At 46.1% G+C, this 16,444-nt stretch overlaps 2 protein-coding genes across 2 annotated transcripts; both read right to left on the bottom strand.

Annotated features, from left to right (window-relative positions):
- Positions 1-1,831: 1,831 nt before the first annotated feature.
- pianp (PILR alpha associated neural protein) lies at positions 1,832-5,983 on the bottom strand. Its single transcript, XM_071515940.1, has 4 exons — positions 5,973-5,983; positions 5,347-5,774; positions 4,909-4,987; positions 1,832-1,979 (listed from the first exon to the last, which is right to left on the bottom strand). The coding sequence occupies exons 1-4, from the start codon at positions 5,981-5,983 to the stop codon at positions 1,832-1,834; spliced, it is 666 nt and encodes a 221-aa protein (XP_071372041.1).
- Positions 5,984-7,424: 1,441 nt separating this feature from the next.
- LOC139641980 (uncharacterized) lies at positions 7,425-15,170 on the bottom strand. The gene is made up of 13 exons (XM_071516665.1): positions 14,914-15,170; positions 13,358-13,476; positions 12,634-12,890; positions 11,504-11,627; positions 11,047-11,168; positions 10,361-10,447; positions 10,084-10,173; positions 9,545-9,633; positions 8,658-8,880; positions 8,398-8,520; positions 8,080-8,245; positions 7,754-7,842; positions 7,425-7,591 (listed from the first exon to the last, which is right to left on the bottom strand). The coding sequence occupies exons 1-13, from the start codon at positions 15,001-15,003 to the stop codon at positions 7,491-7,493; spliced, it is 1,680 nt and encodes a 559-aa protein (XP_071372766.1). The 5' UTR covers positions 15,004-15,170; the 3' UTR covers positions 7,425-7,490.
- Positions 15,171-16,444: the final 1,274 nt, after the last annotated feature.

Genomic DNA, 16,444 nt, shown 5'->3' with positions numbered 1-16,444 from the left:
TCATTGTGGTAACTCATCAGCTCTTTGATCACTTGTGCGATTTTCCAGCGCTTATTTCCATGACAACATTATAAAACATTCTATGGCAGCTATCTTGTGTACCAGCCAACGCTTTCAAGAAGGTAGATTTTAAGAGGAATGCCCGTTCTATCCATTCAAGTTCTGTGTGCAGAATATATATTTTATCTCCACCCTTCACCCCTGGAAGTACTAACTCTATGCTTAACACACCTCTACACAGTCCAATAAGAACAAAGGATGCTCACAAAGGCACAACAAAGAGAGGTGAACGTCAGCCAGATAATTAGGGGAACAAATCATGAGGAAAACTCTGAAACAAAACAGACTCCTCGACACATTGCAGAGGAAAAGCCGCACTATTTGCATTTCAGGCGCCCAAAGCGGGGAATAAACAGCAGTTTTTGGAGCGTGACATGTTAAACACATTGCCTGCTGGCTACAGCCCTGCCAAACAGCTTTGTGAAATACCCCCTTCAGTCTTAGGAGATGCTGAGAATGGCTGTTTAACCATTTACAATCCAAATACAAGCCCGCTAAACCAAAATGATTTTCAGTGTCATTTCATCAAAGAACAGTCTGTGCTGGATTAGAATTGATATGGAACAGCTACAGATGTGCGACTGAATCGCTGGAAACAGTTAAGGAAGCTCAGGTAGGCCGTCTCAGGGGTAATAGGATGTTGCATGGCTGTTACACTGCTTGTTTGTGAATTAGTCATGGCAGGTAGAGGCGCAGAGCGGTTGGTTAGCTGGGCAGAGCTTGGGGCAATACAGAGGATAGAAAACAGAGAGTGGGCTACAGTGACGCAGAGCCACATAAAATAAATTTACACAGAGGAAGGAAGGAGGGCGCGAGCAGCAGGAAGATGAGTTTGGGTTTTTAGACCTCAGGGAAGCCGAGGAGTTTTGTGATGGCTGGATACCTGGGATCCCTGAATTCATTTCACAGTCTCAGAGAAAATAAAACGGCACCGCGGGCACACCCTCTGGTCATGTTGATGTTCATCCTCAGGCCCCGTAGAAATGTTTATCATATGGAAAAACAGTCACCTCAGAGGTTCACAACTGGGATCCTGACACACAGCAAGAGACACAGACAGAGAGACAGAGTGAGAGAGAGAGAGAGAGAGAGAGAGAGAGATAGAGATAGAAGGAGGATATGGGAAACTTGGGAGCCCTGATGAGCGGAGACGAGAGGATGGAAGTGGAGAGGGGAGGAAAAACCAAGGAAAACAGGAGAAGTGGAGCAGAGAGGCCCGGAGCAGGCAAAGTGGCGTAGATGCAAACGGAAAGCTACATCACAGGGGATTGAGAGGGGCGGAGAGGGAAAGAGATGGAAGGGAAGGAGGAAGAGGAGAAGGTGGAGGTGGAGGAAAAACCGAAGGGGGAGGAGAGAGGAAATGAGAAGGAGAACTGGAGGAGAAGCCCTATAATTATCCTGATTGAGATTAACTTTAAATACCCTCCCATAAAAGCATCATTTCATGGATGGCGCTTGGGCGCCTTTCACAGGCCCACGATGACTCATCTGGAGAGGAAGTTTAAAAAACACCGATACATCTTCAGCAGCACCAACACTCCAGGCCTGCATACTCCACAGAGAATAGCACTACTGTCCAATTATACTCCATGTACATGCTCACCGAGTACACAAAAGAGCTAATAGGGCTGTTTCACACTCGCGCACACACATACCACAAACAGGCCAGCACACACAAACAAGCAAACCTGAATCCGATTGCGCGCGGAGAGTCGCGCACGCACCCCAGACACAATACACACACACTGTGCAGAGTTGGTGAGGCGACTCATTACCTCTCCCTGTCGGTGAAGGAGGGGGTGCTGTGCAGTGTCTGCCGGCTGTCCTCCGATGCGAGGGAACGAGGGAGGGCGAGGGAGAGGGGGGGGGCCACGCCACGGGAAAGCGGGGGTGGATGCTGGGAACAGCTGCGATCGTAACTGGGAGACAAGATAGAGAGACAGATAAATAGAGAGAAAGAGAGGAGGGAAGACAGAGGAATACAAGGAGACAGATATAAGAATAAGGGAGAGAAATTGGGAAACAGGTGGAAAGAGGAAGAGAAAGAAAAAGAGAGGGACCGAGGGGAAGATAAAGAAAGGGATAGAGTGGGAGTGAGAGATATAGTGAGGGATAGAGACAGAAAAAGATAGAAGAGACGAAGACAGGCGGAAAGGGAAAGAAAGAGAGAGAGAGATACAGATATAAAGGCAGAGGGATAGGGAGAGACAAAAAGATAGAGAGCCAGAAAAATAGAGTGACAGAATTAGAGAGGGGGGACATATAGAAGGAGAGTGGGAGAGAGACATATTAAAAGAGGTTACAGGGAGAGAGAGATAGACAGAAGAAGAGGGATGGAAGGAGGGAGACAGATGGAAAGCGTTGACAGAGGGAGAGAGATTGAAAGAGAGCAATATAGGGAGACAGACAGAACGAGAGTAAGAGAGACAGATGGAAAGAGAGGCACGGCAGAAGGAATATACACAGAAAGAGAGAGAGAGAGAGAGAGAGAGAGAGTGGGGGGGGGGGAGAAAAGGGAGACAAAGTCAGAGAACATCCAGAACGGCCGAGCCATTTAGCGTCAGCCAATACATTACACTGCCACTGTGAGAGAGTTAGTGCACTCATTGGACTCATTAAAACACTGTCAGAGGGGAGAGGCAGGAGGAGAGACGGGGAGTGAGAAAAGAACAGTGGGATGAGAGGAAAAGGGAAAGGTGGGGAAATGGAGGATGAAGGAGTGTGCGGGTGAGGGGGTGGTGGGGGGGCAACAAGGCAGAGAAATTGGCCGAGGGGCTGACACACAGCTGAGGTTGGCGTTAACGTTATTTCAATAAGGAGCGTGAGTTATGGCGGAGTCACAGGTTCCAGCTCTTAGGAATACTTAGGCGCACAACAAAGCCGAATTCTCCGCCATAAAAGCCCGCCTGCACCCTCATCTTCCCTCACTAGCACCTGTCTCTGGCTTCCTTTTCTCTCTCTCTCTCACACACACACACAGAGACACACAAACACCGGCACAAATGATAACATTAGCCACACTGACAATTTTAGGGCTGGGAAAATCACAGAGCACATATGCTGCTCCTTCTACAGTGTAATCATAATGAACTGGACTGTAGCCAATTTCCACTATAGGCTATCATTTCAGTCCATCTGTACCCCCTCCCATTCATTCCGCGGCACTCTCTCGATCCAACACATGGCATTATTTACACATTTATGACACTGAGGCACGAGCCAGTCTATAGCACGACAGAGAGGGCTGCCGCTCCGCTCCTGAATCCCTGCAATTCTCACTTTGTAACGGCACTTTGGGATCCACCAGCGCGGGCTTCCACTGCTCCCCCACGGCGGGGGCTGATGAAGTTATCGAAGCAGCGGTTAAGGCCAGCCTCGGGAACAGAGAGAAGGGGCTTATCGTGTATCAGCTCACGGCAAGCTGGAGGATTATCTGTGGATCTGCGGCCGGACTGGCGGTGCTGGGAGAGATAGGAGACTGGCGAGGGAGATAAAGAGAAGAACGGCCACGCTAAGACGGCAGTGTTACAGCAAGGCGGTGACGCTCACTGAAAGTAAACAAAAAGGACCTAAAGAATGAGGGGAAACACTTGCACAATCATTCAGAGAAAAGAAAAAATCCCTGGGAGGCGAAGGGAATAGAGGCCCAGGTGGGAGGAGGGAGGGAGGGAGAGAGAGAGAGAGAAAGAGAAATAGAGAGAGTGTGAGGGAGCGAGAGGAGATAATGTGGACAGTGTGGGAGCCCGAGCAAAATTGAGATTAAGAGCAAGAGAGTATGAAAAGGGGATATGAAGGAGACCAAATTATACGGCGAGTCAGGCAATGCAATAAAGAATTATGGTACAAGAGAAAGGCTGGTAAGATGAAGGGATAAGAGAAATAGGGTGGAGGAGAATAAGAGGATAAGGAGAGGAGGAAAAAAGAAAGTGAGAGAGAGGAGAGGTGTGGGAAGAAGGGAGAGAGGAGAGTGATTCCCCATGGTCAAATAAACAAGGTGTTATTGGTTTGATCAGCAAACCGTGGAAGTGTTCCACTACATCACATAGATGAGTCCCCATTTCCAGCTAATAGCCATGTGTGCACCAAGCACATCTTACAAGGCCGGGCAGCATCACGTAAGGAGAACTCCCGCCCTGTGTTTACATGCTCCAAAAGGTTTAATAGCCAGGCCACTATTAGAGCACGTTGACACTGGTGGAGCCATGTTATTGCTCAAGCCCTGCAAGCATGTAAGGGAACAGATCTGTTTTGTGGTCTCTCCCCTTCCTAATGGTTATAGTGAATGTTTAATCATTGCAACTCTAATGGTACTAAATGACACAGCTGTGCCAACTGTGACTTTCAGGAACCCAAGTGTTGTTAATAAAGTCATTAGTAAGCAATTACTCTACTCACACTTTGGGGGGGAATACTTACACCCAGTTTGCTTGGAAATAATCATGAACAACAGCCACGTAGGCACACATAGGGAAGACAGACAGATAGACACACACATACAAACACATTTGCAACTGATTAACAATCAAATTCTCATTTTCACTAATCCCTACACATCTGGCCCAAACCATAACCATTACCTAACTCTCAAAAACCCTAAAAACCCTAAAATCTTTTCATCAAGAGAACCAGTAAAACATCCTCATGAGGAAGCACTTCACAGCTTTTCTGTTCTATCCAGCTCCTATTGTGGGAAATGTGGCCGAAATGTGTCGAGATGCTGTATATTTACTTATTTATCCTGGGAAACTTGGCTGAGCACGCATGCTCTTTTTCAGCAACACCTGCTTTACACTCATATGACCATAAACACACATACAAGTCTATAGAGGAGAGAGTTTAGGTTCTTACCAGAGTTTGGCTGTTATGACGACCGCAGTCAGGATGAGCAGCGAGGAGATGGTCACTGTGACGTAGAACTGAGGGTCCACTGTAACACACACACACACACACACACACACTCATGCAGTTACTAATCTCACACTGTGACCATATATAATTGTGTCCAGAACAAAGTAGTAATCAATGAAGCCAGTTGAACATGAAATTGGATGTGCGAGAGTTGGGCCTCCAACTACAACACCAATCCGATGACGTCTTCGCCATATCTCTCTGTGTGACAGCAGCCAATTCCTCCCTGCGAGTGATGAGAACTTTATTAAGCATTCCCCGCCAGCCTTCTCCCTGGTGACAGCTAATTCCCTGGAGGAGTCCTGGCATGTGTGTGTTCACATGGACTGCGTGACCACTTTTATTTAGAAATCCTTCACTCGCGTCCCTGATGCCCACCTTCCTCAGGCTCTGTCTCCTCTGCCTCCGTCCCTCCATCAGCCGCTCCCTCCTGGTCCCTGGCCTCCAGCGGCGACTCCTCCTGGGGCTGGGTGCTGCCCGCCGTGCCCTCGGGTAAAGGCCACACCTCGGCCGCGGTGGTGCTGGCCGCCTGCTGGTGCCCATGCTGGTGCGGGTGGTCGGTTTCCTGGCTGGACAGGAAGTGGTAGGTCTCGTCCTCCAGGGGCTGCGTGGGGCCCCACACCACCGCCCACAGCGGGGTGGGCGTGACCTGGGCCGTGACGGACAGCTGGACCGACAGGGCGTCCACCTGCCCCTCGCCCTCACTGTCGTCACGGTTACAGGTGGAGGGTTGTGTCACCAGAGCAACCAGGAGGAGGGAGAAGAGGCAGCGGAGGGCAGTCAGTCGTGTGACAGGAGAGATGGAGCTGGAAGAGAGGCGAGGGAGAAGAGGGAGAGAGAGAGAGAGAGAGAGAAGTTAGCACTGAAAATGTATTGTCCACTGGCGCCCTGCACGACCTCGACGGCTCACACACTGATCCCCATGCCAGCAATCAGTCAGGATGTCATTCTCTGCGTCTGCCCCCCATATATCCCTGCTTCACCTCTGATACTATCCATCTTACCATCTCTCCATCGCTTCGTTCTGTTCACTGAGACTCCACTCCTCCGATCATCTCTCTCTGTAAGATAAAACAGAGGAGAGAGACACAGAGAGAGAGTGAGAGAGAGAGAGAGAGAGAGAGAGAGAGGAAGGGGGAGGGTCCAGCTTTTTTTATATTGGCAGATAAATAACATGTAAACATAGAGCCACCAGCAGATACTGGCAGATTATCCACTCTCCCACCTTTTTTTTTCAGTAAAAAAAAAGCATACACAGCCTCCTCTGGGCATTGAAATTTAACGCTCAATTATACGCCACATGTTTATACAGGATGCACATCTGGCATGCATGCACAAACACACAGAAGTACACACTCATTGTCTGTTTTTCTCTCTTTCACGCATGCACACATTTAGACATACAGTACACACACACACACACACCTGTGCACAACACATTTATCATCATTAGAAGCATCATGCATGAAGCCAATAGTCTATATGGCACTTTGAGCAGAGAGAAATAACTTCCTATACACAACTACTGTCTAAATGCCACAGAAATGTCACTTAGAGCCAGGCAGACATGCAGGCACACCGGGAGAGAGACAGACACAGACACACGCACGCCAACACATATCAGTTATCATGCCTACCTCTGGCAGTGGAGAGAGGGAATGAGAGAGGGAGACAGAGAGAAAGGGGGAGATATAGAGAGCAAGTGAGAAAAAAGCATTGGTTGCCTTAGCGACTGAGACATGGAGAGTCTGCTAGAGTAAGAGAGAGAAAGAGAGAGAGGGGAGAGAGGGATGTAGGGAGGGCAAGAGACTGTAGGAAAGAGATTTAAATGCTAATTATGTTTTTTTTAAGACGGGTTCAATTAAATGGACGCAGAGGAAAAGAAATGAATTTGACAAGGCAAATAGAAACGATACTGAGGATGACATTAATATGCTCATTTTAGAGGTGGGGGGCAAAAAAAAAAACTCTTCCATTATGTTTACAAAAGCAGCAAGGATACCCCAGAGAGAAAGAGCGAGAAAGAGAGACAGCAATGAGGGGGAGGAAGATAAGATGAAATAAAAATTTAATAGACATTCATTTACACAGGTTGGACCGGCAATGTAGGGTGATGAACCGACAAACTGGTGTTTGTAGAAGAGGTAAAAGCAGTCGGAGAGATGGAAAAAAAACAAGAGATACATATTTGGAGGCAAGAGAGTCACAGTGTGACAGCTTTATTGCATGTGAAACAACATTTACATAGAAAACAATCTGTCTATCGCTCACTCACACGCTCTTGCGCTCACTTTCTCGATCCATATGCTCGCCCTCCGTCACTGACACTCGCTCAGTCTGTCACACTTCGCTCCCCTCCACCCTCCCTCTCTCTCTCTCTCTCTCTCTCTCTGTCTCTCTCTCTCTCTCTCTCTCTCTGTCACTGTGCTCCCTCCCCTCCCTCCCTCCCTCCCTCTCATTTCCTCTTCATGGCTGTGGGGCGTAGTGTCTTGAGCTCAGCGGCGGGTGTGTGAAACTGGCACTCACTGGAGAACACAGCGGAACCACGAGCCGGACTCTCCCTCCGCTGCATCCTGGGACTGGTAGTCTTTTTCTTCATCATTTTCATCATCATCATCATAATCTAAGTTTGAGAAGGTGCATGTCAGAATTCATCACAACATACAATTAACGTGACTGACGAGTGTAATTTGCAACTCTGCGGTTACTCATCAAGGGTGTGAACTGTGAATCTGTAAATGAGGACCTGAAGATCTGTGAGATTGTTGTGTGTGTTTGTCTGTACCGTCACTGTCTTCGTCATCTTCTGTGTCCCCTTCTGACTCCAACAAGGAGGCGTCCAATCGACTGTCTCGCCTCGCTGTGACGTCACCCCTGTAACGTTCACACCCTCAATTAATGAATCACCTACTATCAATGGAATTGTACGTCAAAATCAATTAAATCCTTTAGAAATTTTTAAATCCCAGTACACCTCCGGGATTAGCTATGCAGCTGACCTAAAAAAAAAAAACTATACACTAATAAATGGAAATGGAAATGAGGAATCTAATTAACCAGTTGAAAGTGAAATGTTTTTTCCAGAGTAGTATTGACAGGTGTTGCGCCCACCTCTGCTTCCCGGAGCTGGGGAGCTGCTCCCATACGAGGAGGTTGCGACCCCCAGTGACCCAGCGGTGGCCTCCACTCCCTGTGAGCCACGCCGCGAAGCAAAGGATTCTGGGAGCATCGCCGCAGGTCAGAGAGGCCAGGTACTTACACTGAGGCAGAGAAAATACTGCAGGGACAAAGGGACGGAAGGAGAGGGAGAGGGATAGAGGCAGCGGAGGTCAACGGATGAAAAGTTGTTTTGACATTGTCTGAAGTCCGTATTGCGGTTTCACCCTCTCTTAAAACTTTTGGTTGCTCGTGGTTTACTCTGCTACTCACAGTTCAGAGTGCTCTCTCCATTGGCCAGATCATAGCAGGAGCCAATTAGGAGACCTGCTGTCTGATGAACACAATCTGTTACGCCAGTGATGCTGCTGTGATTGGTCAGTCTGGACATCGTTCCTATGATAATTGGACAGATGTTAGGAAGAAGGATTATGCAAATTTCTGTACATGTTCCCGCTCTCCCTCGTTCTCTCTTTCTCTCTCTCACACACACATACACACACACACACACCCCATCCTGTCCCACTGCTCACCAGTCCTCCAGTGCAGGATCTTGAGCCAGGCCCGACCATAGGCCAGGAACACTCTGTCTCCCCGGGGACTGAGGGCCAGACGGCCCCCCGGCCCCCCTCCGCAGCCCGTCACCTGGCCGCTCCAGTGGTGCAGCAGCCTCAGGGGGTCGCGCTCCGAACACCGGTTCTCCCACACAGAGACCCCTCCCTCGGCCGAGCCGCTGAACACCAGAGGACCCTGAGACTGTGGAGGGCACAGGAGACACGGTTGTCATGGAGATCCGAGTCTTCACCCAGTGTGTGCATGCATGTGTGTGTGCGTGAGAGAGAGAGAGAGAGCAAAAGGTAGAGAGAGTGTGTATGTTTGTGTAAATGAATGAGTGTGAACACTTTCAAAACGTAAGCGTCAGTGCTGCTGTAGGTTATAAATGGATTGTACGCTTTGCATGATAAACAACAAAGAGGGCGACAATGATGTGCTATGCTTTAATGCTGTAGGCATGTTTTGATGATTGCAAATTGAAAAAATGTGCATATGCAGCTCTGGCTTTCAATATCCATAAAAAGCCTTTTTACCCAAAATATGTACAGTATGCTCTCTAAAATTGGCTGAGCTGCACAGCAAACATCTCAACAAATATGTTTAATTTCCATTTGAAAGCAATAAACAAGGAATGCTAGCGTGAGGATAAAAGTGTACGAATATATGGTTTGATTTCTAAAAAATAATAATAATTCTGTCTTCTAAAGCTATTTTAGAGAGCCTCTACAGAGAAGAAAACACAGACAGATTTTTGTAATGTTGGCACTAGCCTTCTTTAAAATGAGCTGAATATAAAAACAGCTTGAGCATCCTCAGTGTGGACAGCATGTCATGCTGTTGGCCAATAGGTGAGTGACCCACCCACCTGGATGGAGGTAACTGCTTCCTGGTGAGCATTGATTGACTGACAGTTTTCCAAAGTGTGCCAGCTCCAGGCTTGAACTTTCCCCCCATCTGGGTGTGAGAGAGTGTGAGGTTAACATAGGCTGACAGGCGTCTGGCAGTCATTACTGCTGGTCCCAGTAAACCCACCTGAGCCTGGCTGTCTACTCCCATCGCTCTGACTCAGCCAGATAGCCCTACGCTTACACTGACTAACTCACTGGCTGATGGAGGCATGTGTCAGACGCTGCCCATACATGAGAAAAGACTGATATATACACATGCTGGCATAATAGACTGCATTTATACAAATATGCATGCACACATGCACATGTCTGGCCCACAGCACTTACACACACATGCACATACACTCACAAACTTACACAAACAAGCTATCAGAGCTACAAAGCTACATATAGGACAAGCTACTACTTCTTGCGCCAATTATTCTGTCTCATATTGTATGTGACACTGGCTCGTCGTTTCTCTACGCACACCTACACTCTCCACACAGAAACATACCTGATCCAGTGATGATGTAGCCATCTTGCTCGGGCACAAAGCAGAGAGCAGTCACGGTGTTGAATGTGTAGATAGACTTAACACACTGGCCTGAAGGCAAAAGGAAAATACTAATTTAATTGACAACACACAGACTACCAATCACGCAGGCACACGTGTTTTCTGGCACACAAACACATCGATATTTCCCAGACTGAGCCCAGAGGCTCCTTCTCTTCCTTACTATATATAAACGTGTGTGTGTGTGTGTGTGTGTTTGTATGTGTGGTGAACTCACCAATGCTTAAGGCCCAGATCTTCACACAGCAGTCTGCTGAGCCACTCAGAATAAACCTCTCCTTGTCGGACAAAGACAGGGACCAGGCTAGCGGGAAGGCAGAAAACAGACAAAGGAGTGGGAGAGGATGGGGGGAGATATGGAGGGATCAGGGATCAGGTAAGGAGAAAGAGAAGAGGAATAAAAGAAAAGAGGAGCAGCAAGGGAGGGTGTAAATAAGTGATGGTGCAGAAAATAAAAAGAGAGTGATAGATTGCACAAGGGACCAGAGGCACAGAGAGAATAAAAAATCTTCACATCAAGCCATTAAATAATTATTCTGATCATTAAAATGGGGTTGTTGTTCTATTCAGAAATATCATTTATGCACTGCATTTCTCTCCTCAGTATTTTAAGACAGGGAGGAAGCAAGGGAAGGAGAGGTGGAGGGAGTGTAGGAGGAAAGACAGAGAGGGCGTTGGAGTTCAAGTGATAGAAGGCTGCCTGCTTCAGTCAGACAGAGAACTCTCTAAGTGTCTACTGAGGTTATCTCTCTCTGGAGTTGATCTGATGAACTACTCCTATAATTATAAGACCAGAGGACAGGCCATTACCCATTACTCAGCTCTAGTCTGTGCACATGTAGGTGTGAGTGTATGTGTGTGTGTGTGTGTGTGTGTGTGTGTGTGTGTGTGTCCATCCCTCACCCAGCCTCCTGCAGTACTCAGGGGGAGGGGCAGACAGGCAGGTGACCCCACCGCTGTGACCCCCCAGGTTCTTCTGCTCTGTTGCCGTGGGGACGTGCCACACCTTCACTGTTGTGTCTCGGCTTTACAGGAAGAGAGACGGACAGAGTGTGAGTCGGTAAGAGAAAGTGAGTCAGAATGAGAGAGAGGGAGAGAGAGAGAGACAGAGAGAATGAGAGGGAGGGAGGGAGGGTGGTGAGAGCAGCCAAGGTTAAAAGCGATCGACGTAAACCACAAGAGTTTTGAGCGGAGCTATCAGGGCGGAGGGAGAAAAATGCATGTCAGAGAGTGAGGAAGAGGGAATTAGGGGGAGAGCAAGAGAGAGAGAGCGAGAAAGAGAGAGCATATCAAGAGACAAATTAGCTGAATTATTCAGTTTGCAGATCCATTATGTATATCAAGGCTGCAGCAGGCTTACCTTCCGGAAATCACTAGGTTGTCAACGGCAACCACACAGGTGACTATGTCACTGTGACCCTCCAACAGCCTCAAGCGAAACTTCGCCTTCTCCCATGACGCTTTGAGGGATGTAAACTCTGCGTCTGGAAAAATGAAAACAATTTGTGCAATTAGCAATGTTGACTCATCAGCACCTCAGCTTGTTAAGCTACAGAGTTCTTCAATATGGATTAGTCTGCCACTGCGAAGCGTGCAGCTAATTTTGCTCCAAGGATGCAGCACATGGGTCCTGTCTTCAGGGAGGCAAACACTGCCTGTTGGTTTTCACACTGGCAGCTACAAGAGCTTGTTAAGACCGCAGATCCTCAGGGCATACATGTATAAATCAGAATTTAGATGTTATTCGCAAATTAGTTAATGGCGACTGCATTGTACTTTTAATTGTCTATTATACACTTCTAACGTAATATACTGTGCCGGGGCGGAGCTTGCCTGTAATGCATATGGGTGATGTAAATGAATGAGTGTGAACACTTTCAAAACGTACGCGTCAGTGCTGCTGTCTGACGCGTCTACATACAGATCATGTCGAAAGAAAGAAACACAGGCGACGTCTTCTGTACCTTGAATCTTTCCTAATGCATATGGGTGCGAGCTATAGTTGTGATCTCTGTCTACCTAATCATGTTGTTGGTCTCGAAAATCTCAAAAATAATAATTTATCAGCATACTGAAATTACAGTTAAAAGTCTGTACTATGCTACAAAACATGCAGTGTCAATTCCCAGTGAGCTGTTCAAAACAACAACATGACCGTTTTGGAGAGATTTGGTGTATTTATGAACCACTTCAAATTAAGTCATGTAAGTGCCTCAACATCACATTAGCATTTTTTTGCACAACAATTTTTTTTAGATTTAATCTTTGCAAATTTATCAACGACTGTGTTGATAAAAGTTATGAGTGGATTAGCAATGGAAAATAGTCTGTGATTGTTCAGAATATGCTTATTTTTACCAGTATTACTTCATTCCAAGGGATTCTCTACACTGTTGGCCATGGGTGCCAGGCACCCACAGCACCCATTCAAATTCTGCTTATGATACTGTGATATTAACCTCTCACACCACTTCTTCCCAATCAGCCCACCTTCCTCCTGCGGCTCCGGCTCCTTCTTGGGGTCTGTTTGGGTCCGGGCTGGACCGCCTTCTGACGCGTCTCGGCAGCGATCTGACACGTTGGCCACTTCTCCCGTCTCCTGCCTTCTGCCTGTCTCTCCTCCTCCTCCTGTCTCCTTCCGCCTGGCAGCCGGAGCTGGCGTAGCCTGAGCTTTGGACTCCGGCTCTCCCTTAAGGATCTTGGAGGCTGGAGGTGTTTGTGATGGAAGGGCCTCAGGGGCGTCCTCACTGTGCCAGTACAGAAAACAGAGCTGAATGAATAATCAAGATGCAAACTGTATACGGCATCATTTGTGACAGCATGCATACCTAATAATATCTTAAAGTCCCATACAACAAGCGAGCACTTGGTAACCGACACCTAGTTCTGTGTATTAGAAAGAACGGGAGTGTCATTATTGTTTCAGGGAGTTTGATGTTAATATCCAGACACGTTCATGCCAATTTAAGCGATCAGCACAAGGCCTCAAGGGGCTCTCAGAGGGAGGATGGATTCCTTGAATGATGTGTACATAACACATTATGAACAGTAGAAAGTTCCCATTTCCTTAAAGTGTGACAGTACTTGACCTCCAGTGTGTTTGGCTAGGCATACAAAAAAGATCAAAGGCTTCAAAGTGAATGTTGTTGCTTTTGAAGAATTATGCTCCTCTCCATCTGCCCCGCTCTCTGGTACCTCTCCCTCACTTCCTTACACTTGTCTTTTCATCTTCTCCTTTTTTCCTTCTCCCACAATCCCCAGAGTTTGCTGCGGGCCAGAAAGCTGCAGCAGAAGCTCAGCCAATCTGGAACGCAGCTCCGCCTTCCTGGAGATCTGAGGGGAGAGAAGCCAAGAGATTGGTTGTAAACCAAGGTACCAACTCCACAAGTTGTTTATATGCATAACCAACATATTCCGCCTATTTTGATTCATTAGATTGCGACTGGCAATATTCACCATATTCCTCTCTGATTCCGAATTATGAGATAGGTATGAATGAATGAATTAGGCATGTCAGCTTGACACCAAGTGACTCTTTCTAGTGAAAAAGCAGTCCAGCCAGTAAATCTGTGAATTTGATCAAGTCTCTCCAAAATTAGAAATCAAAGTATAGGCTAATCTGTAACGCCATTAAGTTGCAGAACCAGGAGCTGCTCCGTTGTCAGTGAATGGGAGTGTAACACTGTAGGGACACAATTATTATTTGAGCTGTGGTGAGCTGTGGGTTAGTTCATGATAAGACTATCATTTCAGACTGAGGGAATGTAGCATACTCTGATCCCCAGAAAACCATTCAGGGTACTTTAAAAGTAATCTTTGCCATCGCTCCCAAGTGATCCTCAACTGAGCTGTGCACTTATGGGACCACCAGTGAATAGTTTAACATAAAAATTTTATTTTCCTATTTCCAATTATGGGATGTAGTGAATGTTCACAAAAAAAAACTGAGCTGTCTTAGGTCACAGCCATAACTTATGGAATTCAGTTACTATCCTTTAACAAATCAAGACTTCTTCTTAATTATTTTGTCTGATAGACTGCTGGAAGTGTGAGTTTCTCATCTGCTAATTTCCTGCGGCAAAGCTGTCAACTTATCCATTCCGCTATTATTATTAATTCATGCTAATCACATATTTTTCTCCTTTATGATATCAACACTGTTCAAGTTTCAAAAAGCCGAATAAATTCGTAACACATCAACATCATTAAAAAATCCCCTTCATTAAACCACATAAGCTTGCCCACTGTATGTGCCAATCATGATATGAGCCTGATATAATACTGTCATACTGACTGTTGGTATACAATAAGTACACAATATTAGGGGTCTGTCATTCAGCTGCACCTGGGTTAAAACCCCCCTGCCAGCAAGCATCCAGCCTGCTGAAGTGTCTTTGAGCAAGACACTGAATCCCTGCTGACCTCCCTGTGGGGGAGAAGGAAGCAAAAAGAAAATATCCCTACAGGGGGCCACATTATTATTTATCATCATTTATTATTAATATTATTGCAATACTAAGAACTATGTGTGTGTCTCTAAGCTTCAAGAGTGGTGCATAAGGGGCCAGAACATGGTTAGATATCCCTGTATTGTTTTAAATCTAACGTTAGACTAAACCCAGATCTCTACTGTAGTAAAGTGTGGGGTGCAGTCAGTCATAACCTGGGAACTTACACCCGGGGGAAATCTATTCGGGATTTGCCTAAGTCACAGAGGTTAGGCCTACATAAAGATCATATCGAAAGAAACACAGACGACGTCTTCAGTACCTTGAATCTTTCCTCTGGGGTAAGAGTGATTTTGATCTCCAGATTCTCAATCTGTCTCAACTTCTTCTGCAGCTTCCTCACCTCCCCCATTTGAAGCCCTTCTCTAAAGCGCAACCAAGAACTACACTCCTGTTTGCAGCCCGACAGACGCTCAACTTGTCAGAAAGTGTCCGAGATGCATTACTGTTTTTTTAATTAAAAGTTTGCAGAGAGTTAAATGTGTGAATGTGTGTCAGGCGGCGTTCTGTTGTTTTGGAGAGACGTGTCGCCGGATGTTGAAGATACGGAGATAGGTCGGTGTGTATTACTGTCCCTACAGCGACATCATGTGGACTGTGAAGGGGCCGCCTTAAAATAACATTATAATAGGCTAATGGAAGTGCATGTATCTTTTTCACATCTATTCAATCATACAGACACGATCTGCCCCCAGTAGTGGGCAGATGACTCTACCTCGACCAAAATCCAATTAGGCTACTTGAAAAAAACTGTCATATGCAGGGCTATCATGTCATGGATCTGTCTTCCAAGTCATATACGTTCTATCAAAGGAAAGGCATGTTTTAAAAAGAAACTCAGATCCCACCTACACTTACATACACTATCCTTATGATTCCCTACATTTTCTTGTCCTTAATATCAGCTATTTATTTTTTATTCATTTATTTATTTTTTGGTCTAATTCAATGTCTTGCGCTGGCCAGATGTTAATTTTAAGGTCTATGTGTTGTGTGTAATGTTGTCTTGTCTTGGTTTTAGATTAATGTTTTGGTTTTTCTTGTTTCTTTTGTTTGTTAGCGTTTTCTGTGTGTGTATCATGTAATCTTGTACTGTTGTCTTGGACCCCAGGAAGACTAGCTGGTCGTCTAGGCGTCAGCTAATGGGGATCCTTATAATAAACAAATCTTATGTGTTTATATGTGTTTTAATGGGGTTAAATGTTACATGCAGCTCATTCACGGCACAGGAGCTAAAAATCACTCTGGCGGCTGAAAGATAGTAGAGTAAAGCTGTGTTGCCTTCAAGTGCTCCAGCTTGTACTTCCGAGTTTTCAAGACTTGTCGCGAATTCATGCGCTTATGGACGGAAATAATAAAATAGGCCCTGTGACAAAAAACGTTTTTAGTGGCCGTTTTTTTTTTTTTTAGAAAACCAAGTGGCACAGAGTGGCACTTTGTATTGCAGTGGCAAGATGAAGAGGAACGCAATTGATGTTTAATTATTTTATTAGATAAAGGCTGATAAATGGAAATAGAAACATACAACAACACTAATTATCTATATCGAATAAGAAACAATAGCATACAATACTATACTACATAATTTGCCACCATCAATTAGGCTATTAGGCTATCACATCATGGCAGCTCCGGTATCATAGAAAATTCCGAGTTTCTCAGTCTTATGTACCACTTTGTTGGCTCGTTCATGTGCGTTCAACTCTGAAATTTCATATTTCCGACAGCACCTGAAGGCAACATTAAACGCTTCTTCCCTCGCTTATTACAACGCCCAGCCCAAAGTTACTGTT

Source organism: Centroberyx affinis, unplaced genomic scaffold (assembly GCF_046629955.1).
Source record: "Centroberyx affinis isolate AG114_WGS23_722 - 3 ecotype Tasmania unplaced genomic scaffold, CSIRO-AGI_Caff_v1 ptg000035l_1, whole genome shotgun sequence".
NCBI lineage: Eukaryota > Metazoa > Chordata > Actinopteri > Beryciformes > Berycidae > Centroberyx > Centroberyx affinis.
The sequence above is the reverse complement of the archived record's forward strand: the minus strand, read 5'-3'. Positions and strand labels throughout refer to the sequence as shown.

Bases quoted from the DNA above. Each gene is read 5' to 3' on its own strand.
- pianp (XM_071515940.1), bottom strand. The intron at 4,988-5,346 runs GTGGGCATCAGG...TGTGTGTTACAG, and splicing joins GGAGACAGAGCCTGAGGAAG to TGGACCCTCAGTTCTACGTC. The intron at 1,980-4,908 runs GTAAGAACCTAA...CTTGTCTCCCAG, and splicing joins GTCATAACAGCCAAACTCTG to TTACGATCGCAGCTGTTCCC.
- LOC139641980 (XM_071516665.1), bottom strand. From the start codon at position 15,003: ATGGGGGAGGTGAGGAAGCTGCAGAAGAAGTTGAGACAGATTGAGAAT. The intron at 8,521-8,657 runs GTGAGCAGTGGG...CAATTATCATAG, and splicing joins GATCCTGCACTGGAGGACTG to GAACGATGTCCAGACTGACC. The intron at 7,843-8,079 runs GTGGGCGCAACA...TGAACGTTACAG, and splicing joins CCCAGCTCCGGGAAGCAGAG to GGGTGACGTCACAGCGAGGC.